The sequence below is a fragment of the Molossus molossus genome, unplaced genomic scaffold (assembly GCF_014108415.1).
Source record: "Molossus molossus isolate mMolMol1 unplaced genomic scaffold, mMolMol1.p scaffold_m16_p_28, whole genome shotgun sequence".
Taxonomy (NCBI): domain Eukaryota; kingdom Metazoa; phylum Chordata; class Mammalia; order Chiroptera; family Molossidae; genus Molossus; species Molossus molossus.
This window is the reverse complement of record NW_023425364.1, coordinates 1,753,979-1,780,276: the sequence shown is the minus strand read 5'-3', so window position 1 is coordinate 1,780,276 and position 26,298 is coordinate 1,753,979. Positions and strand designations below refer to the sequence as shown.

The 26,298-nt window shown below is 57.1% G+C and overlaps 1 protein-coding gene and 2 long non-coding RNA genes across 5 annotated transcripts; 2 read left to right on the top strand and 1 right to left on the bottom strand.

Moving 5' to 3' along the window:
• Window positions 1–3,571, top strand: LOC118641296. Of its 2 annotated transcripts, XR_004961584.1 has the most exons (4): window positions 7–73; window positions 351–934; window positions 1,582–1,802; window positions 2,527–3,571. It is a non-coding gene; the product is annotated as an uncharacterized LOC118641296 (long non-coding RNA). The 2 variants fall into 2 exon arrangements; XR_004961583.1 differs by having other exon boundaries at window positions 1–934.
• LOC118641297 lies at window positions 675–10,128 on the bottom strand. 2 transcript variants are annotated; one of them, XR_004961586.1, is made up of 4 exons: window positions 10,013–10,128; window positions 2,380–2,529; window positions 1,474–1,571; window positions 675–966 (listed from the first exon to the last, which is right to left on the bottom strand). It is a non-coding gene; the product is annotated as an uncharacterized LOC118641297 (long non-coding RNA). The 2 variants fall into 2 exon arrangements; XR_004961585.1 differs by lacking the exon at window positions 10,013–10,128 and adding an exon at window positions 2,005–2,125 and having other exon boundaries at window positions 2,380–2,392.
• On the top strand, window positions 8,917–25,161 carry NATD1 (N-acetyltransferase domain containing 1). The gene is made up of 3 exons (XM_036278389.1): window positions 8,917–9,054; window positions 19,180–19,298; window positions 21,786–25,161. The coding sequence occupies exons 1-3, from the start codon at window positions 8,949–8,951 to the stop codon at window positions 21,900–21,902; spliced, it is 342 nt and encodes a 113-aa protein (XP_036134282.1). The 5' UTR covers window positions 8,917–8,948; the 3' UTR covers window positions 21,903–25,161.
• Window positions 25,162–26,298: the final 1,137 nt, after the last annotated feature.

Below are 26,298 nucleotides of genomic sequence, written 5' to 3'. Positions count from 1 at the left end.
GGCTCTCTCAGAGAATCCCAACAGAGGGGACCTGAGTGCTGGGTTTGGGGCACCGAGGACACCCCACTGGCAGGTGCCCCTGGGAGCTCTGGGCTGAGAGACATGAGGCCTTTTTCTAGCCACATGTCAAAACAGAGCTGTAAAATTAACAACAGTAATAAGAGTTATAATAACAGAGCACCCAGTGGGAGTTTACGATGTGATTTAATCCTCAAAATAACCTGGAGAGGAAATGTTTGCAAACACATCTCTGATAAAGGGCTCAGCCCCAAGTGCAAAGAATTCTTACGACTCAATCCTAAGAAAACAAATAACCCAATTTTTTTTAAATGTGCAAAAAACCTTCACAGGCACCTCACCAAAGAAGATATCCAGACGTCAAAAGCTCAGCACGATGAGGCGTTAGGGGAATGAAGACAAACCACGGTGAGATCCCACTGCACAGCTATTCGAATGAGCCGAAGTGGGAAGATGACAGCCCCAAGTGTGGGCCGCGGTGTGCAAAGACGGGGACTCACGCGTTGCTGGAGGGAATGCAAAATGACACCACCACCCTGGACAGCTGCTTGGTAGTCTCCAGAATTAAATATACTTTTGCTTACAACCCAGCCCTTCCACTCCCAAGAGAAAAACCAAACCACCAAAAAAAAAAACAAAAAAAAAAAAAACCTGTATGCAAATAGTTATAGACATATTCCTCATAACTGAAACAAAAAACTCTAGAGTCCGTCAATTTGAGAATGGAAAAGCTAACACTGACCGGTGGAATACTACTCGGCCACAAAGAAGGAAAGAGGTTCGTATACAGGCTTCAGCACAGTGAGTCTCAAATGCATTATGCCAAGTCCAAGCAGCCAGACTAGAGAGACAGCATTCGGTGAGATTGCACCTGTGTGCCATTCTGGACAAGGCAGAACTTCAGGGACACAAACAGGTCAGTGTTGGTGCTGGGGGCATAAGGGACATCTGAAAGTAAAATGAAATGTTCCGTATGGTTTTTGTGGTGGTTGTCACAAAACTGTACACACCTGTCAGAAACCATCAAACTTACATTTAAATGGGTGGATTTTATTGTATATAAATCACATCTGATTAAAGCTGGAGGAGGAAGAGGGAAGCCTGTTTGATTAAAGGGGGGAGCCCAAAATAGTTGGGGCCATTACTGCTGTGTCACAGATGAGGAAACTGAGGCTCAAGGATGGTGTGATGGATCCAAGGCTGGTGCAAACCCCACTGTTGGGGGCACACCGAGACCTGCAGGGAGGCGTGTGGGGGAACACAGTGAGGCGGGGCTGGGGCTGGGGGAAAGAGGGTCAGAGGCAGGGGCTCTGGCCTGCGGGGCAGCCTGGGTGGGCACAATGGCTGGAGATAATGAGATTTCAGGAACCGCAGGGCAGAGGGACATGTGATCCTACCAACTGTGCACAGGGCCGGGGTCCGGAGCCCTCACATGTCACCCCATTATGTCCTTACCCAAAGCTGTGGCTCGGAGAGGTTAGGTGAGTCCCCGGATGACACAGCAAAGTCATCAGCTGAGCTGGGCCTGTTGACTCCAAAGCTGTGTTCTTGTTCTGGGGACAGAAGGGAAGAAGGGAGGCCTGAGAACCAGCTTCACTCCCCGACTTGATAGCAGCTCTGTCCATCCATTTCTCTGTCTGGGCCTCAGTTTCCACCTCTGCGACGAGGAACTACAACAGAACCGCCCTCAGCGAGCTCAAAGGGTTGGAAGTGCCGCCTATGGCCTCACCCCCACCAACCCAAACAGCGGCTCTCACGCTGGGTGAGGAAAATGAATTAAGAAGGTAAATCCTTTCCCATGGGCCTCAGTTTCCTTCTCTTGCAGTGGGAGTGAACTGGGCTAAAGGACGGCTGGCCAACTGGGGGCCATTTCTAGCACCCCCCCGACATTTTGTCTCACCCCATGGTTGCTTTCTCCCTACCCTTTTCCCCCATTTTTATTATGAAAATTTTCAAGCACATAAGAAGTTGAATTCTGCGACAGACATTGTTCACCCTTGGTCCCGTGCTCTCAGGCTCTCTCCTCCGTGTAGACATGTACTGTTTTCTGAATTGTTTAAGTTACGGACAGCATAATCGTCTGCTCCCAACTCTTCAGCATGGTCGCCTGAGAACAAAGACCGGCTCTCTGTGAGCACTGTGACTGTCCCGCCTCAGACAGGCCATTCCACGGACCCCTAGTCATGGTCCATATTCAGGTGCCCAATTGGCCCAAAATGTCTTCTATGCTAAAAACAATTTGAACCAGTATCTAACCAAGATTCACATATTCTATTTGGTTTCTCTTTTCCCCTCAATTTTTTATTTTGAAAAAATGTATATCTCCCAAAAAATGGCCAGAATCCTGCCATGAAAACGCACCTGAACCTCATCTGGGCCCATCGACTGTTGAGTTTGCCGGATCTTCTCTCTGCCCCTAAGCACTGGGGCAGACACACATACTTGTGTTTTTAACCAGTTGCCATCAGTTAACAGTCAGGAGACCTCACTTTACTCTTTGATTCCCAGCTCCTGTTGAGAATCCGGAGAACCCAGGATAGGCCCACACAGGACAGTCCCTCCGGACTTCGCCTCTGCCCCTCTCCATGCTGCTCCCTTTCATCTGATACCCTGCCTGGTCGTCAGCCAAGTAGGCTCAACCCTCGGTCCACTCCAGAAGACCCCAAAGGCCTCCAGGTCTGGGGAGGACCCACCCCATCCCTTCAGGAGGCTCCCACCAGGCCCATCCTGGGGGCTTGTCCTCCACTCAGATGTCAGACTCTGAACTTAGCCCTGGTTGGAATCCTGGCTCCACTGTCCAGCACCAGGGAGAACTTGGGACAGTTCTCAGCCTCTCCAAAGCCGGGTCCCTGCATTTGTGTGGTCCCTGGGCCTCAGGGAGGGTGTGAGGATGAATGAAGTCAGGCACAGGGAGCACCTGCACAGCACCTGGCCCGAGGAGCGCTCAACAGGTGTTTCTGCTGGTATCCTTTTCCTCAGAGGACAATCACACAGGTGGGGAAAAGTACATGTGTGAACGTACTCCGTGCGGTGAAAAACTGGAAATGGATTTAAATGCTCAACAATAGGGAACTGTTAGGTGGTTATTGTATCCTCACGATGGGAGAGTCAGCAGGGGAGACAGAGATGCTCCACCTAGAAATGACCCAAAGAGGCCTCAGTCCAGGACCGTGGCAGGGATGGGTCAGGCCTGCCCCGCCGCTGCGGATGGCCCCCGGTACCACCCAGGGACGAGAAGACTGCGGGGCGGGACAGGGCTGAGGACCACACGGGACCCGACACAGCAGAGCTCAGGACACACTTACTGTGACATGCTCACTTCAAGTTAGAAAATGGGAAGAAAGAATATATATTTGTTCTTACTTGGTTTATGTGCGGAAAACTGGAACAAATGATGAGCAAGTAAAAAGGCTTCCCCCTCTGTGTGGTGGGGAGGAGGAAGACGGGACTCTGAGGCCAATTGTTCCTGGTTGTGTGTGTGTGTGTGTGTTTATTTGTGTGTGTTTATCTTCTTTATTTTTAGAGAGAGACAAAGAGAGAAACATCAATCAGTTGCCTCACACACACCTGACCAGGGATCAAACCTGCCACCTGGGCATGTGCGTGGACTGGGAATTGAACACACATTTCGGTGCCCAGGATGATGCTCCAACCCACTGAGTCACACCAGCCAGGGCTGCCTGTGTGTGTGTGTGTGTGTGTGTGTGTGTGTGTGTGTGTGTATCCTTACCTGAGGACATTTTTGCATTTATCTTCAGATAGAGAGGGAAGGAGAGAGGGAGGAAGAGAAAGAGAAACATCGATGTGAGGGAGACACATCAAGTGGCTGCCACCCACACAACCCCAACCAGGGCTGGGGACAACTGCAACCGAGGCATGTGCCCTTATCAGGAACCGAACCCGGGACTCTCCGGTCCATGGGCCGATGCTCTAACTGCTGAGCCAAACTGCCCAGGGTTGCCTGCATATATTTTGCTTTAGTTTTTGAAACGTGACTATATTACCAATTCAAAAGTTGAATTAAAAGTATCCGTAAGAGCCCAGGCCAGTTTGGCTCAGCAGTTAGAGCGTCGGCCTGTGGACCAATGAGTCACGGATTGGATTCCAGCCACGGGCACGTGCCTCGGTTGCCATTCATCCCCAGCCCTGGTTGGGGTTGTGCAGAAGGCAGCCACTCAATGTATCCCTTTCACATCAATGTTTCTCTCTCTTTCTCTCTCTCCTTCCCACTATATCTGAACAAAAATGGAGAAAACAAAATGTCCTCGGGTGAGGATAAAAAAAAGTATCCTTAAAGAATTATATATTATCCTTAAAGATTTATAAATTAACAATGGAAATTGACACAGTATATTGTTCAGTGAAAAAAAGAAAGACTACAAACCATGACTATGCTTACATGTGTTCTTGGGAAAAACGCCCTGTGCGTCAAAAGCTCCCTGTGAATGGTTTTGTCAGCGTCAGAGAGGTGAACTCCCCACCCCGTACCTCTGTTTCACAGACAGGGAATCAAGGCCCAGGGGCCAGAGTTAGAGATGCTGAGGGTGAAGCTGGGAGACTGACTGGTTCAAACTCTAAATGGGCCACTTAGCCTTCCTGGGGCCTCTGCAGTCCCTCTCCTGCGAGGGGTGACAATGTCAGCGGGGGCCAAGCCCGTGAGCTGCTTGCACATGGTGGTGGTGGTGCTTGGATTCTAAGGCCAACCTCAACGGACTCCCTGGAGTTGGTGGCCCCTGGCCCCGCCACTGTGGATCATAACATCTGCAGATGTCCGTGGAGCCCCACGGAGTGCCCTAAAGAGACAGCCCCACTCCTGGGTACAGAGCAGGAAGGTGCTGGGCCTGAATGTGACTCTGCCACTTGCCAGCTGTGTGACCCAAGGGAGTTACTTAGCCTCGTCTGGAAAAGGAGGCTGACAGCTGCACCATCCACATGGCATTTCTGTGAGAAACGAAGAGCTCAGAACACTAGGCATTGGCCATTATGGTCACTGTGCATCTGAGCTGGTGCAGGGATGTCCTGCCTCTTGCATTTCCCCCCCATGTGGTAGGCAGAGGAATCTTCAAAACATGAGCTGAGTCCAGCCAGTGTGGTTCAGTAGCTGGGGGTGGACCCATGCACCAAGAGGTCACCAGTTCGATTCCCGGTCAGGGCACGTGCCCAGGTTGGGGGCCCAATCCCCAGTGGGGCGTGTGCAGAAGGCGGCCAGTCGATGTTCTCTCTCATCAGTGTTTCTCTCTCTCTCTCTCCCTCTCCCTTCCTCTCTCTCTGAAATCAATAAAGAAAAAAAAATTTTTTTTGAACACAAAACATGAGCTGCTCCAAGGAACAGACGGCAGACATGCTCAGCACCCCAGGCCAGTCGCAGTCAGCACACCCACAGGAAGCAGACGCGGAAGGCCACACGGTGCGTGACATGCTGCAGAAGGTGAAACAATAGGGACGGAAAGTAAGCTCGGGATGGGGTGGGTAGGGTCACAGGGGCACAGGGCATAGAGGGCTGATAAAACCGCTTTATAACTGGGTTGGGTGGTGGCTACATGAGGGCGTACGTTTGTCAAAACTATACTCTGAAAAGTGTACTTTTTACTGCATGTAAATGCTGTCTTAATATTTTTATTTTTTTAATTACCCTTATTAACTTATTTTTATTAAGAGTATCTTAATATTTTCAAATAAAAAACACAAACAAACCAAAACCTCAGTCACAATGGCATAGGCCAGGGCTTAACTTGATTGTTCTATTTACATTATATGTTTGAAATCTCTAATATCAAACAAAACTAAGAAAACTAAGGTCATGCCCTGATCTGCTCAAGACTGTCCCATGGCTCCCTCCTGGTTCAAAGTAAAACCTGAAGGCCCCCCTGTGGCCAGAGAGGACCCCCACTCTGCCCTCAGGTCCCTTAGCCTCACCCCCTTTCCCTGGCTCACTCTGCCCAGCCAAACGGGCCTTAGTGTGCTGTGTAAACACGCACCAGGGCCTTTGCACTGGCTGTTCTCTGCTGGACTGCTCTTCCTTCAGCACCTTGGACTCTCTCGCCTCCTTAAATCTTTCACAAAAAGAGTCAAATCCATTGAGGTCAGTCCTGGCCACCCTGTCTCAAATCCCCATCCCACACCCCTCCCAGCTAAATCTCTCGGGGACACTTGAGATGAGCCACATATCTGTGTCCTTCTTTGCCCAGTGTTTCTCCCTCCCCTAGAATACAGTTCCTGCAGAACGAGGAATTTGGTCTGTTTTTTTCATTGCTGTGTCCCCCTAGAATAGTGATGGCACATGGTAGGTGCTCAATAAATATTTGCTAAATGAATTACTGATTGAATAAACGATATCCTATATACACGTGACCTGGTCTCCAGATGGTACTGAAGGTCCCAAATATGGGGGCCTTCAGCACCCAGGGTCCATCTATCTCAAGACTGTTGGGACCCAGCTTTGCTTTCTAACTTCAGAGGTCACACCTTCATTCAGAAACTCCTCCCCCCCGATCCCCAAGATCTCCTTCGTGACCAGTGTGCTTTGGGGCTGAAAGAGCAAATTGATTCAACTCAGCAAACAGTAGTTGCTTACTTAATTTTTTGATACTCTGCCTTGTTTCACAAAGGATTTCTGTGAGGTTCAAAGACCCCAATAAGCTAACAGACATTTAAAGTAGGAGAGAAGAAAGGGAGTCCAAAACAGGGAGGTCCTGCGTTCTCACACTGTGCCATGCCAGGGACTCGGAGGGGAGGAATCTCCCCGGGACCCAGGCTGGCTGAGGAGCATCAGTGAGGCTCCTGGAAGGAAGTCATAATTTTGGCAACAGCACATGCAAAGGCCCAGAGCGGGAAAGGGCATAGCCTGTTCATGGAATTTCCAGACACTTGGTTTGGCCTGCTCACCCCACTCAAGTTCTCTGGAGACAAAGAAGTCACCTGACACACATATAAGATCACATCTTGCTTGCTCACAATTACACCCAGCTCTGACTCAGCTGAAGTCAAGCCCTCCCACCCCCTGACTTTGACCCCGCAATCTTTCTGCCTCCTTGTTTATAATGACTCACTCCTCAGCCTTGTTTTGTTTCCAGACTCCCTAATAAAACACACACATATTGTCCTGGCTGGTTTGGTTCAATGGTTAGAGCATCAGCCCAGGGCCCAAAGGGTCTTGGGTTCAGTTCCGGTCAAGGGCACTTACCTGGGTTGTAGGTTCGATTCCTGGCCCCGGTCAGGGTCGTGGGGGAAGCAACCCCCATGATGTGTCTCTCTCACATCCATGTTTCTCTCTCTCCCTCCTTCCCTCCCTCTCTTCCACTCTCCCTAAAAATCAATGGAAAAAAATATCCTCAGGTGAGGATTAACAAACAAACAAAACACACACGTGTTTAAAAAAAAGATCTGCTGAGATTTTCTCAAGGAATATATCTGACAAAGGACACATAACCAAACGATTGAAGGAATTCCAATAAATCAAAAAGAAAGCCCTGGCTGGTTTGGCTCAGCGGTTTGAGGTTTGGTTCCTGCTAAGGGCACGCACCTTGGCTGCAGTTTGTTCCCAGCCCCGTTTGGGGCCATGTGGCTGGCAACCACTGGATGTGTCTCTCTCTCATCGACATTTCTATCTTGTTCTCCCTTTCCCTTCCTCTCTCTCTAAAATCAATAAAGGGAAAAAAAGAATGTCCATGGCAGGTTTGCTTAATGATAATCAAAACCAGAAAACCGCGCAAATGCCCATCATGGCTGGGTAAACTGTGGTAAACGCCCACTATTCAGTCATGCCACCGATACCCCCTCCCACAAAGATGAATCTCACAGACAACACGGAAAGAAACTACACTCAACAGTAGATACTATGCGATCTCGTTTATAGGAAGTTCTGGGGAAAGCAAGTCAGTCAATCACGCTGGAAGTCAAGGTAGTAGTTACTTCAAAGGGTGGGGCGCCGATTGCACGGGGGACGACGGAAACACTGGTGTTACGCGGTCTTGATTGGGTGGTGGTCACGTGGGAGTGAACAGCCAGTTTACACTTTGATTAAGGAACTAGTAAAGCGTAACCGATAGTCATGTGGCTCGGTGTTGCAGCGATAGGTGGAGAGACACAGCTTTAGACGTGAGCAGGTTCAGGAGTCCCAGGCGCCCGCTCAAGGTCCCTTTCAAAACAGTAAATCTGGACCCCTGAGAGTCCTGTGCCTCTTCCAGCAAGTCCCTGGTCTTCGTGGGACTCAGTTTCCCCGCCTTCGAATTGAATGCAGGGATCTCCAAGGCCTCTTCCTGCAATGCTGCCTCTTTTGGGGAGAGGAGGCATTTCGCCCCGAGCTTATCACAGGGGTGGGACCCACAGCGCCCATCTTCCCGGGGCTGTGACCTCACAGCCCTTCCACTGCCCTCGGTTTCTACTTCCCCACCCGTGAGAAAGAGCCACGCGTGTCTACTTCTCGGGCTTGCGATGAGAGAGCTCACGGAGCCACTGGGTGCTCAGAGCGCTTCCCGGAGTTTTAGGGCTCCGCTCTGCACGGGCGGTGCACACAGCAGGTGCTCAATAAATGGTGGCTGGAGGGAACACTTGGACGGTCCTGACCGGTCCTTATATACTGGAGTGTCCGGACAGGTCCGTGCGCGGGCCCCCAGTCGCCAGTGGGCCCCACGCCCGAGGAAAACGTGGCCCGGGGCGGAGGCGGCGCACGTTTTGTTTGGAGCCACAAGTGGCACTGGGCGCGGGCCCGCGGCCCCTTTAAGAGCGGGGTGGAATGTATCAAAACAAAAAGGCCGGCGCCCACTGGCTGCGCGCCGCACGTGACCTCACAGCTGATTTCCTGCCCCCCCTCCTTTTTGTTGCGGCCGCCGCCGAGTGTCAGTGTGGGCGCCGCCGCCTGCGGTCTGCGGAGTGCGGCTCCGGCCCCCGCGCCCCCGCGCCCCGCGCCCGTCTGCACGCGCCCCGCGCACATGGCGCACCCGCCGGCCGCCGTGCCGCTGGGCGCGCTGGAGCAGGGCTGCCCGATCCGCGTGGAGCACGACCGCCAGCGCCGCCAGTTCACCGTCCGGCTCAACGGTAACGCGCCGCCCGCCGCCCGCCTTTTGTCTGCGAGCCACCGGGACCCACCGGGACCCCCCCCGGGCGCGCGCCGCGGGGGCCTCGGGAGCCCCGGCGGCGGAGGTTCCGCCCCGCGTTCGGGCTCGGGCCGAGGGCAGCACTCGCGGGCTGGGGGGCGCGGCGGGGGAGGGGCGGGCGCGGGGGCGCCCACGCGGGACAGCCCGGCCGGCGCGAGCCGCGGGGCAGGCGGAAGTGGAGCCCCTGGCCCCGCCGCGGGGAGCTCGCACCTGCGGGGCCTGGCGGCTTTCCGGTGTCTGCTGGCTGCCGTGGGACCCTGGAGAGCGGGGCCGTCGGCGTCGGCTAGCTCCTCGCAGCTCCGGGACCTTGCTCTTCTGCACCGGAGGGAGTTGGAACAACCCTCTGGGCTGACTTAGGGCTGCCGACGTGCGAGTGTAGCTTCTCCCCGGGAGGAGTGGGGAGGGGGAGGGCGTCCGCATCGGACCCCAGCGGCTCTGAGACTTTGGCCAAGTTGCCGTGCGCTCGCCCCACTTTCTCCGTCCCTGCTGTGGGAATACCACCAGTGCACACCTCCCGGCCGCGGGGTGGGGTGGGGGAGGACATGCTGTAATCGCGAGGGCCTAGGACAGCACTGCGTTGGATAGTGAGTGCCAGTAACCAGGGACTGATCGTTATTTTCAAAGCAGAAAGCAAAGTCAAGCCTTCATTTCCTGTGATGAAAGGTGCCTCCACTTACAAGCCCACACTCCTCCTCCTAAGAGGTCTGGGGGATAGAAGATAGAACTGTGGAAGGAAGAACCATGAACTCCCCACATCCCAGCCCTTTTGCTTTAATAACTTTTTCTTCCTTCCCAGCTGGGCCCCTGGGGCGGTGTCCAAGCTTCGAGAGCCACTTGAAAGGCCACTGTGCCCACTTCTGAGAAGGGAAGGCAGGGGCCCAGGAAAGGGAGCCGCTTACCTGGGGTCAGGCAGTGAATTAGAGCAGAGCCAGAATAGGGTCCTGCCTAGTCTGACTCCTCGAACTGGGCTCCTCCAACCTGCACTTGGGTGCATCAGGAGAGGCTAGGAGCTGGGGCAGGGACATTTCTGAGACACCCCCACACCCCATCCACCCACCCCTTTGGGCTGTGCTGGGCATTGAGCCAGGCCCTAGCACATTTTTGTAATGTGGGCATCACCACCCTGCTATCTGTGGGGTAGCCTCCTCTATGCCCCCCTCCTGTTGCTGGTGGAAGTGGATCTGTTGGGGTGCTTTGAGAACAAGAATTTCCTGAGCCCCCCACGGGAGGATGTGGCATCCTGGCAAGCTTTACCGGTGAGGTGAATTAAAGGAGTTCCCCTTCAGGGTCCCATCTCCCTCCTCCTGCCACAGAAAAAGTCCCATTTTGTCTTCAGCAGAGCTAGGATAAAAGCCGCTGCCCAGAGTCAACGTTCCATGTTGAAACAGCATCCAGTGCAGCATCTGGCTTCCTTACCTTGTGGTCCCAGCTGCGGTCCACTGTGTGCAGAGTCAGCTCGGTGATGGGCCATCAGCTTTTCGGCAGTTGCAGGCGCGTGCGGGAGTGGTGCGGGCAAGAGAAAGCAGAGTGGCAAGAGAAAGTTTCTTTGGGGATTTTAACCTTCTGAGATTTTGAGAGTTTGCAGTGGTTCCACCCTCCTAGCCAGGCCATGGTTCCCCAGGCTAGACTGACAGGCAAGCATTCGTCTTACATCATCCACCCCGGCTTGTCTGCGCATGTGTCCATTTCTTCCTTTGCTTTCTTCCTGTCATTGATATTAGCTAGCTAATTACAACGGTGACAACCCCACATTACAGATGAGTAAACTGAGGCTTAGACCACAGAGCAGAAGTGACTTGCCCTGCATCACAAGGGGCCAGAGCCAGAGCTCAAACACTGTCCTTTCTACATTGAAGTAAGTCCTTCCACTGCTGTGGCCCAGCTGGCATGACACCCAGGGCCCTGGCTGTTCTTGTTGGGAGGTGTTACCAAATTCAAGAGGTTCACTCCCTGGGTGTTCCATTCTGCAAAGTAGTTTTATTTACTTGCAACTAGTGAGAGAGAGAGAGGTTATCCATATCCATAGCTCTGCCTCCCCTAAGGGAAGCTTAGCCATAGCTTCTATACACTCTTTGGTTAATTATACATTGATTTCTTCTTTGCAGTTGGCTACTTTTATGCTTATGAAGTTGAGTTCCTGTCAAGCTTATCCTGTTTACAGCTAGACTGTAAAATACTGTGCTACACTTTAACATTTAGCAAGAATACAACTTAGTAGGGATGGCCCAGACCTTGAGACCGTTGTCCTCTCCAACAGAGGGCCTCTACGCTTTTCAGATCATCTTTTCTGAGGTTCTAGAGAGGTCTCTGATTTCCTTGGGTACTCAGGTGTTTCTGTAAGCTCACAGAGACAAAAGAAAAGGGATGTTCGTTCAGGCCTTTCCTTCTCTCAAATGAGTCCAGCCAAAGGATGCAGCCCCTGGAGCTGGCTGTGGTCAGGGCTGGATGTGCCCGCCTCTGGAACCTACTGCCCAACTGGCTAACTGCAGAGTGCTCCCGGGATCCCCCGCCAAGTCCAGGGAGCCCTGTGAGGCTGCCTGTCCCTCTCCCGCCTGCGTGCTCAGGGTTCTGTAGCCCAGCCTGGCCCAGTCTGGCAGTGGATATGGGGGTGGGGGGGGCGAGAGCAGGATCATCTGGGTCTGGGTCCCAGCCTGCCTCAGCTGAGAGGGGATCAGTTTGTGGTCCTGCAGTTTGTCTCTGACCTGCAGGGCCGGCCCTGGTGGCCAGCTTATCATGCCCATTGAGAGATGTGAACACAAAAGCCGCGAGGCAGAGTGGCCCTAGGGTGCCCGGGTCGTCCCCACGGCAGAGCTGGGCTGAGGAGCTTCCAGCAAGCTCTGGTTCTGAGCCAGGGAAGACAGCTGAGCAGCTGGAGTCACTAGGCCCTTGCTGTGCCCCAGGCAGGCCCAGAGCCACTTACCTTATCTTCCTAGCCTGATGGGTGGGTGCTGGGGAAGCTGCCGTCTGCTTTTCGGAAGAGAAGACTGAGGCGTGGATAAGGGACTGGCGCCCTGGGGCACCTTGGCCGTAGAAGAGTTAGTTTAGTCCTTGTGGAGCGGCTGACGTGTGCCGAGCACTGTTCTAGGTGCTGGGGACTCGGGGACTGACCATCAGAGGAAGGCCAGCAATAAATCAAGTGGAAGGTGTCCGAGAAAACCAGGCCTTGAGGAATAAAGCAGGGGGGAGGGGTGTTGGGAAAGGGCTGCTGTTTAGAATCAGGTGTCCAGAGGGCCTCCCTGGGAAGGTGGCATTTAAGTAAAGACCTAGCAGAAGCAAGGGAGGGGTTGGAGCGGGAAGAGCTTTCCAAGGGGAAGGAGCAGAGGGCGGAGGAGTGCGGCCTGGGCTGTGACTCTGAGAGAGGTGAGTGGCCGGTGGGCTGAGCCCAGATGGGCGTGGTTCCAGGCCCCCTCGGGCTGTCGGCGCAGCAGGGCAGAGCGGGAGCCACCCCTGCGCTCCTCCGGGCAGTGTGAGCAGAGGGAGGCGCGGCCAGCTCCCGGACAGCTGTTGGCGGTCAGGGGTGCGAGAGAACGCTGGAGCTCAGCTTGTCTGACCTCCATGTCCACGCTCAGAAACGCTGAACTTGTATGTCTCCATTGCATGGGGGGAGCAGGGCACACAGCCCGCAGGCAGCCAGGCAGAACCAGCTAGGTGGCCCGTTCTTTGGCCTCCCTCCCCCTCTCAGTGAGGGCTGAGGGTCTGCATGGTGCCCATGCCCCTGGCACTGGCTGGGCGTGGATGAGGGCACTGCTGCCTGAGCACCTGGCCTCAGACAAGTGTATCAGGGCCCTGCCCTTCCTCGAGGCGGTGTCCAACCCGCCACTCTTCCCCGAACGCCTGGGGCCGCAGTGTTTACCCCCATTGAGGTGGACATAAGTGGCAACATCATGGAAATCGCAGCTGTGGGTGACACGACCCAGCGAAGTCCTGGACCTGCGGGACCTCCTGGAGGCAGAGAAGGAAATGTACGAGTGAGGCAGCCCACTGTGGGGGCCGTGCTGGCCCTGGTGTGGCCAGAAGAGGCTTCTGCTTTATCTGTCTTCTTCCAGAGCATCTCTGCCAGAGAGCGGGACGGGAACCACCCCAGTGTCATCCACGTCAGTGCCCCCAAGCCCTACGAGGAGGTGCTTAGGAAGTGCCACCGTGGGAGTGTGCCGCAGACCTTCCGGGCACAGGTACACGGCACCCTGACTTCCCGGAAGTCCAAGGGCCAGGACGTGGCAGAGGACAGTGCTGGGGAAGGTCTGCCTCTTCCTGGCCACCTCCCTGGCCACCACTGATGTCACCCACGGGATGTACGCCCTGGGGAACGCCCAGCTCAGCCACGAGGTGTAGGTGTGCCACCCAGGGCCACTTGCAGAAACACAAGCTCGAACCACCGAGAACCGATCAGGTGTGCTGCCGCAGCCCTGCGCCCCCACAGCGGCCAGAGTCTGGCTGAGGTCTGCAGGGGGCGGCCCTGGTTTTTTCTTTTTTTTCTTTTCTTCATCCTCACCTGAGGACATTTTTGCATTTATCTTCAGACAGCAGGAGGGAGAGGGGAGGAAGAGACACACAGAAACATCGACATGAGAGAGACACATCGAGTGGCTGCCCACCCACACAACCCCAACCAGGGCTGGGGATAAACTGCAACCGAGGTTCGTGCCCTTGGGGGGACTGAACCCAGGACTCTCTGGTCCGCGGGCCAACAGTCTAACCACTGAGCCAAACCAGCTAGGGCTAGGCCTGCTCTTACTGTCTTTTCCAGACAGTTTAATTGAGTTTTAGGGAGAGGGGAAGAGAAACATCGATGTGAGAGCAGAATATTGATGGGTTGTCTTCTGCACGTCCCCCCTCCCCCCACTGGGGAACACGCCCCAACCTCCCTGGCATGTGCCCTGACAAGGAATTGAACCAGCAACCTTTTGGTGCACAGGACGACAACCAGCCAACTGAGCCACACCAGCCAGGGCAGCCCTTTTTCTTTTAATCCTCACCTGAGGATATGTTTTTACTGATTTTAGAGAGAGAGGAAGGGAGAGGGAGAGAGAGAAAGAAACATCAATTGGTTGCCTCTTGTACACCACCTGACCAGGATCGAACCCACAACCTAGGTACATGCCCTGACTGTGAATCGAACCCAGAGCCTTTGGGTGTACAGAGTGTTTCTGGCGGTAACAGGAGCCACATTTTTGAAGGTGTTAGGGTTAATAGAGGGACCCCTCAACGACGGACATGTGTGGAAAACCCAGTGAGGAACAACTGGTGATTTTTATGCAAAAACGAAATCTTCCCAATTAAATCTCTTTGGGAATTTAAAAAAAAAAAAAAGAAGGTTTGTGTGCAGGTCCTAGAATCCTGGTGCTTTCCACGTCCTCCCCAGCCCCCACTTCGTAGATTGGAAGTCACAGTTCCAGAGATTCAGCAGCGGCCTCTGGCCTCCCTTAGCAAGCAGGACGGAAAGAGCAGCCACAGGTCTGGGGGTATTCGGGTCCCTGAATCTGAGGCCCCCAGGAAGCCCCCGTGCCCGTGGCATCCTGTGAGCGCCACCTAGAGCTGTGTCTCAGCAGGAAGGGCAGGAAGGATGCCTGGTGTGGCAAGGGAGCCAGCTGGTCTGTGGGTGGACCTCCCTGGGTACCCCCAGAGTGCTCCACATGCTTCCAGGCTGTTGGCTGCTCCCCTCCACCTTCCCCAAGCCACAGCCTCCGCTGCCTAACCTGCCTCTGAGCCACTGACTTGCGGTCCCTCCCCAGACCAGGCTCTGCGTGTGGAGACGCCCCAGATGCCATCCGGGTGCTTCCAGGGCCTGCTCTCTGCTCCTGCACCCACTTGTCCCTGGTCAGCTGCCTCACCTCCCAGAGGGAACAGAAGGCCCTGGCCCCGTCTCCTCGTCTGTGCAGTGGGCGTTCTGACCACTGGCCTACCTCTCGGAGCTGGTGCTGGCAGAGTGGAGATGGTGGCTTCATTGCCCTCTGCACAGACCCCACATCTCCCACCCAGAACCCTGCTCCTCTTCCCCACCTGCCAGGAAAGACAGTTTCTCCATGATCATCTCCCCTGACAGCGTTTTGGAGCCTTTGGTGCTGGGGTTGGGGCCAGCAGAGGGTGCTAGGGTGGAGACCGAGGGGAGGGTCTCATTACCTGAGTAGCTTTAACTCTTCTCAAAACTGCTTCAGTCTGTGATCTCGGTGTGATTCTCAGGCCTAGGAGACAGGTGAGATCTTGGGCAGGAGGTGTTGGAACTGGTCTTGAGTCACCTGTCAGAGCTGAGACAGGTCCCAGAGCCCCGCCCTGCCTTGGACTTGTTCCTGTGCCCCCAGGAGTGGCAAGTGTTGGCCCCCTTTGCTAGTCAGAGTCTTGATAGCTCACAGAACCAGCCCTGAGAAGGTCCTGGGCCCAGCTGGGCCATGCCCTGGGTTCTGCCCAGTGCTGTGAGCGGAGATAGCATGGCTGAGCTCCCCGGACACCAAGGTTGACTGGGTAGCCCTTGCCGTCTGCTGATGGCCAGGGAGGCCTGGGGGGGGGGGGGGCGGGGGGTGACATTGGGTTCACCTTGAACAAGGAAGAGCCAGGAGGGATGCTGGGCGGAGCAAGCAACCTGCCCAAGGCTGGGTGTGTGTCCGGAGCAGCAGGCCAGTGGGGCCAGACCAGGGCCCTGAGCCGAGGACAGGTGGGCTCTGACCGGCTTCCGTGGTGGACGCAGAGCGGCCAGGTTCTGCGCTTGTTTTCAAAGCCATACTTGTGGCCCTGGGTCAGGATCAGCTCCGGGTCTGAGAGAAAGACAAGACAAGGAGGTCCCCCGGATCTTGGCCTGAGCCCCAGGGGCTGGCCATTCTCTGGGGCTCTCCAGGCGGGTTTAGGGCCATGTTGGCTGTGGGTGGTTGGGACTGGGTTCCCTTTGTGGGCCCTCTAAGGCCAGGGTGCCAGGCCCAGGCCAGGTGCTCTGTCTGGGACTGCCCACTAAGGGTCCAGTTCCTCCCTAGCCAGCGTGGTGAGGTCCGGCCAGTGGGGGCATGTGGGAGGGGGCATCATTGTCATATTTGTTCCCTCATGTGCAGCCCTTGTCCACCCTGGCAGCTCCGTGCCCTTCTGTTCCTAAGTGAGCTCAGCCTGTCTCCAGCCGGCTCCACACTGGGAGTGTGTGACTGCCTCTCAGAGTGTTTCCCAGCTGTAAACAGAGCTGAGCATCCTGTCCATTTGTAAGATGTCCATGAGGATCCGTGTGTGGAGTGGAACATGGGCCTGCCCGGGCCAGGACCTCACAGGCATGAGCCGCCCGTTGCCATTTGCTTGCTGTTCCTCCGAGGGCGCGGGGCTAGGCTCTGGGAAGCCTGGATACTGGGCATACCAGTAGACCCCAGGTCAGCCCCAAATCCTGGCAGTGTGTCTGGCAGAGAGAACAGCTGTTGTTTGTAGGACATGTACCCTTTGAGCGTCTTCCCTGGACTGGTCACTAAACGTGCAGTGGTGACTGAGCCCATACAACCACCAGGAGCTGATGGGCAAGCGTTGGGGGGACAGCCCCAGGCCATTTGGGGATCCGATCCATTCACGGCCCACGTGGCCACTTCGGGAATATTGGTTGAGGGCTAGGATAGCAAATGAACAGGAACATTAGCACCTCAAGGGCTCGAGCCCCTCCCCCTTCAGGGAAGGCCATGGTGCAGAAGGCAAAGTCTTTCCAGTGGCCTGCAAGGCCCCCGAGATTTGGTCCCTGAACCTCCAATGTGGCTCACTAGCGCTCACCCCCACTCATTCCAGCCCAGCCTGCTGGCCTCCTCAGTGATTCTTGAACACTGTACCTCAGGGCCTTTGCATGTGTTGTTCTCAGCACCTGGACTGTTTGTCCCCCACATATCCTTTTTTGTTAATCCTCACCTGAGGCCATTTTCTCCATTGATTTTTTGAGAGAGAATCATTGATGTGGGGGAAACTGATTGGTTGCCTCCCACGCATACCCCTGGGGGATCGAACCTGCAACCCATGTACGTTCCCTTGACCAGGAGTCGAACCCTCAACCCCTCAGTGTGTGGGCCGATGTTCTAACCCCTGAGCCACATTGGCCAGGGCTCCCATATCTCTTTTTGTATTCCCTACCCCTTGCAGGTCTTGGCTCAAGAGAGGCCCCCCTGTGTTCCCTCTTTAAAATGGCAGCCCTGGCCCGGCTGGTGTGGCTCAGCGGTTAGAGCGTCAGCCCCCGGACCAAAGAGTCACGGGTTTGACTCTGGTCAAGGGCATGTACCTCGATTGCGGTTTGGCACCCAGCCCTGGTCAGGGTCATACAGGAGGCAACCTGTTGATGTGTCCCTCTCACATCAATGTTTCTCTCTACCCCTCCCTCCCACTCTGTCTGAAACTAAATAGAAAAATATCCTCAGGTGAGAATTTAAAAGTAAAAAAATAATAAAATGGCAGCCCTGCCCCTCACCCCTCTCTGCTGTTACTCTCCGGTCTGTCCCCTCCGAATGCCCCTCACCCCTGCCCCTCACCCCTCTCTGCTGTTACTCTCCGGTCTGTCCCCTCCGAATGCCCCTCACCCCTGCCCCTCACCCCTCTCTGCTGTTACTCTCCATCTGTCCCCTCGAATGCCCTGTTGTTCATGATGACATTGCTTGTTGTTCGTCTCCCTCCACGAGGGAGCTGGTCAGTGTTCTTTCCTGCTACGCAACCAGTGCCCAAAAACCTGCCAGACATGGAGCTGGCCCTTGATGAGTTCGGGGTCACTAAGTGGCCAGAGCGGGAGGCAGCAGCCCCTTCAGGGAGTGGTGGCAGGGTAGTCCTCGGGACGCCACAGCCGAGCCCCGGCAGCAGATTCTCTGGCGTGTTAAAGCGAAAAAGACATGAAATACAATTTGCTTTTAGAAGTCAGGGAAACACATTTGGCCTTGACACACTGTGTTTGCGGGGCAGTGAATTGTGCATTCTAACCCCAGGGCCTTTGCACTGTCTGTGCCCTCTTGTCCTTCCCCGACTGCCTCTGGCTAAATGGCCCCTTCTTTCCCCCAGTCTGACTGATTTCTTCATAGTCACAGCTCCCTGAAACTGACAAACTTGGAGCTGTCCTTTCTCTCCCTGGACCTTCAAAACACCGGCAGAGTCAGATCCCTCCCCCCCCCCCCGCGTCTCCGCCTCTCCCTTGCCCGCTCCTGCCTCAGAGCTGTACTGCAGATCTCAGCTCAGGACACCACTCCCTGGCTCCCTTGCCCCCCCCCCCCCCCCCCCCGCCTTCTCCAGTCTCCTCTCTGCCCAGCCCCTCCTGCTTCTGGGTTGTCTCCTCGTGAATTCCAGGAGAGCAGGGACCTTGTCTGGCGTGTTCATTGCTGTGTCCCCAGCCCCTGAAACAGTGCCTGGGGCTCAGCACGCATGTTCAGTGGGACTGGTGGGCACCTGTGTGGACAGACAGGTGGATGAGGTGCTGGGTGAGTAGATGAGCAGCAGGTGGGGGAGAGAGCAATGAGTGGATGGACGGATGGACAGGGACAGATGGGAGACGAAAGACTTTGGTGGGAGGAACCCCAGTGAGATGTTCTCCGTGGGACTTGGAGTGGACTGGTCACTTACGTCTTGGCAGGCCTGTGGGCACCGAGGCCAGTGTGTTCCTGTTCTGTGCCCAGTGCCACTGTCCTGTGGACACTGGGCCACACCCGAGCTCGCCAGGCCTGGCGCATGGTCCTGGCGCCACCCTCGGTTGCGCTGTCTCTTCGGGCTCTGGTTCAGCTGGGAGCTGCTTGCTCTGCTCTGCTGGAGCGCGGCCGGCCCCAGGCCCTCCAGAGGGGTGCTGGGCGCCGAGAGCCGGCTGCGGGGGGCGGGGGGGGCTGCGAGGCTGGGACTGAGGGTAACAACAGAGGCTCGTGGTGGCCTACAGTATCCTGGGCGCCGTTCTAAGCATTGTACAGAGGTCACCTCGTGGACCCTCCGAACAACCCACGAGGAATGTTTATTACATCTGCACTTTGTGGATGAGGAATAGAGGTTCTTCAGGAACCCGCTCCAGCAGCTGGCCCCAGGGCCCAGCCGTCCGCCCCAGGCCCTGGCCGTGTCGGCCCCGAGTCTCCACAGCCTGACGCATCTCCTACCCGCCCCGCAGGGTGTCACGACCGGGCCGTCCTGCTCTATGAGTACGTGGGCAAGCGGATTGTGGACCTGCAGCACACCGAGGTCCCTGATGCTTACCGCGGGCGCAGCATCGCCAAGCACCTCGCCAAGGTAGGCGTGGGGTTCGAGAGGTGAGCTCTCGCTCGGAGGGAACCGTGGCCCTGGGGCCACCGCACCCTGGTGGGAGCCCCCCTTGGCCCGAGTGCAGGTGGGAGCCCCCCTTGGCCGCAGTGCAGGTGGGAGCCCCCCTTGGCCGCAGTGCAGGTGGGAGCCCCCCTTGGCCGCAGTGCAGGTGGGAGCCCCCCTTGGCCGCAGTGCAGGTGGGAGCCCCCCTTGGCCGCAGTCAGGTGGGAGCCCCCCTTGGCCGCAGTGCAGGTGGGAGCCCCCCTTGGCCGCAGTGCAGGTGGGAGCCCCCCTTGGCCGCAGTGCAGGTGGGACTGGCTGCGGGGGCTGGTGGCTGTGGCTCTGAGCCCAGGCCTCAGGCTCTGCAGTTCTCGCCGCCAAGCCCACGGCACCTGCTGTGTCAGGAGCTCGTTGGCTGGGCCCCGGCGTCCAGCACATCATAGGTGCCCAGTAAATCTCATTGGGACGAATAGATGGTGAATGTTCGAGTAACTCGGCTGGTGCCCCATTCCTGCCTCGTCCACTTCACCCCCTCAGCTCCTCCAGCTCTAGGCTGTTTGGACAGCAGGTTTGGACGTAATGAGGGGAATTGCAGCCTGGAGCAGCAAAAGACCTTAGGTCCCCTTGAGGGCTGCTCCCGGGGGCCCAGTTTCCTCCCTCTACTGCTCCTCCTGCCCCCACCCCCAGGCCTGTTCCTCCATGTGACCAGTGAAGACACTGAGCCTGGCTGGTTGGCTCAGCGGTTAGAGCAGCAGCCCCGCACCAGCAGGTTTTGGGTTTGACTCCTGGTCAAGGGCACATCCCTGGGTTGCAGGTTTGACCCCCGGCCCCAGTCAGGACTGTGTGGTGTGCAACCTGTCGATGTATCTCCTGCTCTCTCCCCTCCTTCCCTTCACTCTATCTGAAAAATCAACGGGAACAATATCCTCAGCGAGGATTAGCAAACAAACAGAATTACTGACCGGAGCCCTGCCCACCCAGGGCATGAGGGCACATTGCAAGCAGCACTCGCCTTGCCTGGCACCTCTGCAGAGTAGCAGAAGAGGCCGGGTGCTCTTCACGAGAGGGTCTCAGGTTGGGAACCTGGGGTCAAGCGCAGACTCCACGGAGGCTGGCTGGGCTGCCGGAAGGTCTCGCGGGCTAACCTGTGCGCGCTGGGCACCAGGCAGGCACTCGGCAAAAGCTGCCTCCTTCCCTGTGAAAACAGCCGGCCCCACTCAGGCTGCCATCCTGTCTCGGCAAACATTCTGTTGCTGTTCGTCCTCACCCAAGGGTATTTCCCATTGATTTTCAGGGAGGGGGGTGGACATCGATGTGAGAAAGATCCCACACGGACCCTCGAGGAGCCAGGGATCGAACCTGCAACCCAGGTACAGGCCCTCGACCAGGAATCAAACCCACCACCCTCTGGTGCACAGGCCAGCGCTCAGACCACTGAATCACAAGGCAGGGCTCAACAGACATTTTTATTTCATTCATTTTTTTCCCTTATTGACTCTAGAGAGAGAGGAAGGGAGAGGGAGAGAGAGATAGAAACATGGATGAGAGAGAACATTGACTGGCCGCCTCCTACATGCCCCCCACTGGGGATCAGGCCCACAACCTGGGCACGTGCCCTGACCGGGAATTGAACCAGCGACCTCTTGGTGCCTGCGTGGAGCCTCAGGAAACATTTCTCAAACACCAGCTGTGTGCAGGGCACTGGGGGCACTGACACGCCCTTGCTGCCCCTCTCCTGAGTTCATTGGAGACCATGACAGTAGCCATAGACTGAGGCCACACGCCAGTCCTCCCATGTTGCCTTTGGGAGCCCTGCTGGGTGCTGGAACCCCTGGGGGGCGGTGAGAGCCTGAGGCGCCCTGACCCAGCCCACAGGAGAAGGTTCCAGGAGGAGGCCTCACACAAGCTGCCGTGTGAAGGATATGGGAAAGGGTGGGCGCGGGCCCCGAGGCTGGGGGGCAGCTGTGGAGACCAGCCTGGGGACAGGCGTGGGACAGACAGGACGGGGAGTGGGCGGGATTCGCCAGGCGCAGCCCCTGCCCAGGTCCCTCTGGCTATGGCCGCCTCCTGGGCAGTTTGGGCAGGCGCTCAGGATCCAGCCCTGGTTTATTCTCTTCCATGACATGTTCTTCAGGCAGTTTTCCAACACTTTCTGCTTCAGTTTCCCCAGCTGAAATACGGGGTGGTGACAGCACCCCCTTTCTCCATTGCCAATTGGGTAGATAGAACAGGTGGCCAGCCCTGGCTGGTTTGGCTCAGTGGTTGGAGCGTCGGCCTGCGGATCAGAGAGTCCCGGGTTCGGTTCTCGCTAGGGGCATATACAAAAATAAATAAAGGACAGTCCAAAAAAAAAAGAACAGGTGGCCATGGGCAGCCAGCTCCCAATTCGGAGGGAACGGCTGGGGGTGGGGGTCGGGCCACCGTGAGCCCAGGGTGCGGGCTCAGGTCCTGACCGCTCTCTCTGCCCGCTGCCAGGCTGCCCTGGACTTCGTGGTGGAGGAGGATCTGAAGGCCCACCTCACGTGCTGGTACATCCAGAAGTACGTCAAGGAGAACCCCCTGCCGCAGTACCTGGAGCGCCTGCAGCCGTGAGCCTGGTGTGCAGGGCGGGGTGCCCCTGCACCCCTCCTTCACAGCCCGGCCCTCGCGTGCTCTCAGGAAACCCGGTCCCCTGGGGCTGGCACCGAGATTTTCGTCAGGATGCCCACCTGCGGCCCCTGGAGGTTGCTGGCCAAGGATGCAGAGGTCCTACAACTGTGGCCAGGGCGGCCGGGCAGCTCAGCCCTGCGGACACCAGCCAGCACCCCAGAGGACTGTGCAGCCTGCGAGGGCCTGCGGCCGGGGCTGGAACATGGGCGGGGTGTCCCTGTGGCCAGTCCGGGTCCCAGTTCCAGTCCCTGCTCTGATTGGCAGGGGCTGCCTTGGCACCCTCCACCCCCGTGGCCTCTGCGTCCGTGTCCTACTTGCAGATGAGGAGACTGGTCCTGAGTCCAGAGGAGCAATAAGAAACTGTGCCAACTCCTGAGGGGCACAGCGCCAAGACACTGCTGCCAGCGCGGCCCTTCTCTTCCTCCAGCTGCCTTCCCTGGCCGGCTCTGCAGGGAACCAGGGTGCCCGTGGCCGGCCCCCAATCTGCAGCATCACAGGGCCCCGCCTCCCTGGCCCCTTGGCCGCCGTGTGGGTGAGCCTTCTCAGAAAGGACCCTTTGGGGCTGAGATGGGAGGGAGGCAGGCTGTCTTCAAAAACCATCCTCACCACCCAAAGAATGAGACATTTGTGGCCACCAGACGCAGGGCATCTTCCGTGGTGAGCTGGTGGCTGGGCGTGGCCTGTGGCCTGTCTGCGGTCCCTGGGCCCCTGCTGCTCATGGCCCAGGAGACATACCCTAGCACCTTTGCTCAGTACCCAACCTCTCTGTGGGCTTCCTTTTCGGGGCTGGTTCGGGCTCAAAATCCTGCCTTCCACTACCCTGCTCCCCACAGGTCAAACCTACACCTGCTCCTCTGTGGGGCTGGAGGGGAACCCAGGGGTCAGAGTCCCTCTGGGGCTGAGACCAGTGAACAGATTCCCTGAAAGGGACATGACCCCTCCAGGCCTCGGCCATTGCTACTCACCTCTGTTCCCGGTCTCAGCACCAACTCCCCAGCACCTCTGCGGCAGCTCAGGGGCTCCCCAGACATCTGTACACGGACACCTCGGCGCTCAGTGCCAGGAACAGCACTGCACACGCCCACTCTGGGCTCCAGGACGTCCCAGGATGCTGAGGGCAACCTTCCCACTGTGCCCCCAACTCTGCGTGGTGTGACTGTGAGGGACAGGGACGCCCCCGGGCCCCCACCGGCTGGGAGTCTCGGGCCAGAAGGGGATAGCTGGCTGGAGGTGGGCTCAGTGGCTGGGTCCCTTGCAGGCCTGGGAGTGGACAGACAGGCCAGCCTAGTGGGTGGTCTTCCTCCCACCCTCCCTCCCTGGCCATCCCTACCCACTCACACACGTCTCCCCAAGCTGAAGCACAGACTCTGTTAGGAAACTCCAGTGGCTCAGAAGCTGGTGCGTGTCCCTCTGCAGCCTGTGGGGTGAGGGTGCCTTACACGGGGCTCTAGGACGAACGGTGTGGAGCAGGGGGCCGGGAGCACCAGAAAGGACTTGTCTCTGTCCCCACTGCCCCGGCCTGAGCCCGCGTTCTTGCAGCAGGTGGCTCACTGTACCTGGGCCAGCATGTGAACAAAATGTATTCAATGATCCAGGACCTGCTCAGGGTCTGGGGCGGGGCTGGGTGAGTTGTGCAGCCTTGGACCCAGGGACAGCCTGTCCCCAGTTCCTGTGGGTGTGACCTGGCCTCCGCCACCCGGCTGCCCTCAGGCTGCAGTAGTGGCCTGACGGGCAGGCTGGGGACCAGCAGACCCTGGCTCGGAGCCCTCAGCCAGCACAGCCGGTTTGCCACGGCTGGCCTGCCTCTGGTGCTCCCCCCCCACCCCGTGTCTGGCATCTCAGCGTCTCCCTGACCTGTGCCATGAGCCCTTGCTCTAGAGGGGGGCAGCCCCCCGACCCCTTCAGCAGGCTGCCCGAAGACCCTGTGTTCTGTCCCATCTCACTGGATTTCCTGACTTGCCCAGTCATGTGCCTTTTCTACTCAGGACCTGCTCCAGGCGAGGCCAGGCCTCCCTCAGTTATTCCTCAAGCTGCTGGACAGACCGCAGGACGCCCATCTCAGCGAGAGCCATGCCCACGCACGGCAGGATGCCCGGGAGGTCCGCGGGGCCTGAGGAAGGACAGGGAAGGTGGGCTTGGTGGGCGGTCTCCGCGCTTCCACCCACTTCTGCAGTCTAGTTGGCAGCACAGCCTGTTTCCAGGTAGGGAAACTGAGGCTGAGAGACGCCAAGGTCCCGCAGCGAGACGGCGGTGCCAGCGTGCCTTCCAGGCCCTTCCCTGCCAGCCGGCTCCAAGGCCACCGCCATGCTCTCCACTGGGCTCCCACACCTGCAGGGTGCGGGAAGGGTTCACCTGGAAGAGGGTGCGCTCATGTGACCTCACGTCTTGGAAGTGGCTCCCCCCCACGAAAAACCTCTTGGGGAGGGAGGTGGGGCACGTCACAAAGGGCCTCAAAGCAGGACCAGGGGAGTCCTGGCCGGTGGCCCCGTGAGTGGAGCAGCTATCTTCTGCACCGAGAGGCCACCAGCTCCATCCCTGGTCGGGGCTCAACAGGTTAAGGGTTCGCAGCCCTACAGTTATCTTCCCTCTAGAGGGAGGGGCTCCTTGCTGAGCAGGATGTTTTCCTTCTAATTCCCGCCCTGGGATTGCAACGCTGCCCCCAGGCCCCAGAGGAAGAGGGGGCACCGCCGACGCTGGGCCCTTTGCGGTCTCTGGCTATACTCTGAGCTCGGACATGCCAGTCAGGCCTGTCTGATAGAGAAGAGGGAGGCTCGGCGGCTGGAGGAGAGCTTCCTGCCCTCTGTGAGCTTGTGCCCTTGTGTGCCCTGAGGTCCTACCCACGTAGGTGACGGGTGGCCCTTCTGTGAGCCCCCTGCCCATCTGGGAGGCGGAGGTGGGTCCTGTTCTGAGCTGGGAGGTGCTGGCTCATGGGGGTGCCTGGCAGATGTCAGGAGGACACTGCCTGGCTGGACAGTTGATGGCATGTCCACCCACACACGTGTTCCTTCAGTTCAGGAGTCTGATTCGCCGAAGTCCACCCAAATGTCCCCTCTACTGTTCTCAGGGCCCCACTTTTCCCAAGTTGACACCCCACAATTTATACGAGAGGGCGCGCCAATGCCGCCTGCAGGATCAAATTCTGGGTTATGTTTTCAGTTTCGTTCTCACAGCTACAGGACATTAAAGAGGTTCTTTTCTGGCTGCCCAAGGTGCTGTCTGGTTTTGTGCCTGCGCCTTGAGCTGATTGCTTTTGTGGCTGTCATGTCCCTGCCATGGTGACAGGTGGCAGCTGGTCAGGCTCCCCGTCCTGCCTTCTCGCCCAGGTGAGATGTGAAGCAGTCCTCTTGCCACTGAGTTCTGTGAACTTCCAGGGTCCCCTGGCAGCAAGGTCATCCCTGCAACCCAGTCAGGTCAGATAACTGACCCTGTTTCCAGGTGTCAGTCACGGTCCTGGGGTGCCGCCCGCTACAGACAGCAGCCCGTCAAGTCAGGAGAGCAGGGACTGCCGCGGGTTCTGCGTAGGGACTGCTCCCAGCACTGCTGGGGGGGGAGACCGCCCACCTGGGAAGAAGTGCAGGGGGCCAGCCGGCGCTGAGCTGGGAGGGCAGAGGTGCTGCTGGGACCTCGCCTGCAGAGGCTGGTGGGGTCAGAGAGAAGGGCCTGAGGGGTGATGGAGGCCACTACCATGCCATCTGTTTGCATTGGTCACACAGCTGCACCTACCAGCCTCGTAGCAGGTGAACCCCGGATCCGAGTTCCAGCTGGTGGACTCCCACCCTCTGTCTCCTTCCCCTGCTGGGTGCTGTCGATGACCAGGCTCTAGGGATGGCAAATCCACCGGCTGTAAGGAATGAGTCGCTGCATGGAGAAAACAACCTGCCGATAACAAACTCTCGTTTTGGCTTTTAGTGAGCAAGAAATGCATATCATTAGTGTTTTAAGCATTCTGCACTGTGGGGTCTGTCTGTTACCTTATAGTGACCTAAAACCTTGAAGCATGGTCTCAGTGGTCAGGTGCAGGGAACATGGACATAGATACTGCAGAGGAAAGTTCTTAGGCAGAATAGATAGCTGCTGGAGTTGAAGGGGGGAGGGGGAAAGAAGGCAGACTTTTTCCCACCCACTGAACAAAGGAGTCAGCTGTCTTAGAACTTGCCAAACAAGATGACCAGATGTGTATACAAACATCCCAAGATAAGCCACAAAAATGTAGGAGGGAACTTTGAAACCTAGTCTGCTACCCACCCAAGATATCCAGCAGGGGAACATTGAAACCTATAAGGGGAAAGGTACAAAACCCATTGAACCCCCACCAGGTGGGGTGCTCAGACTAGCTGGG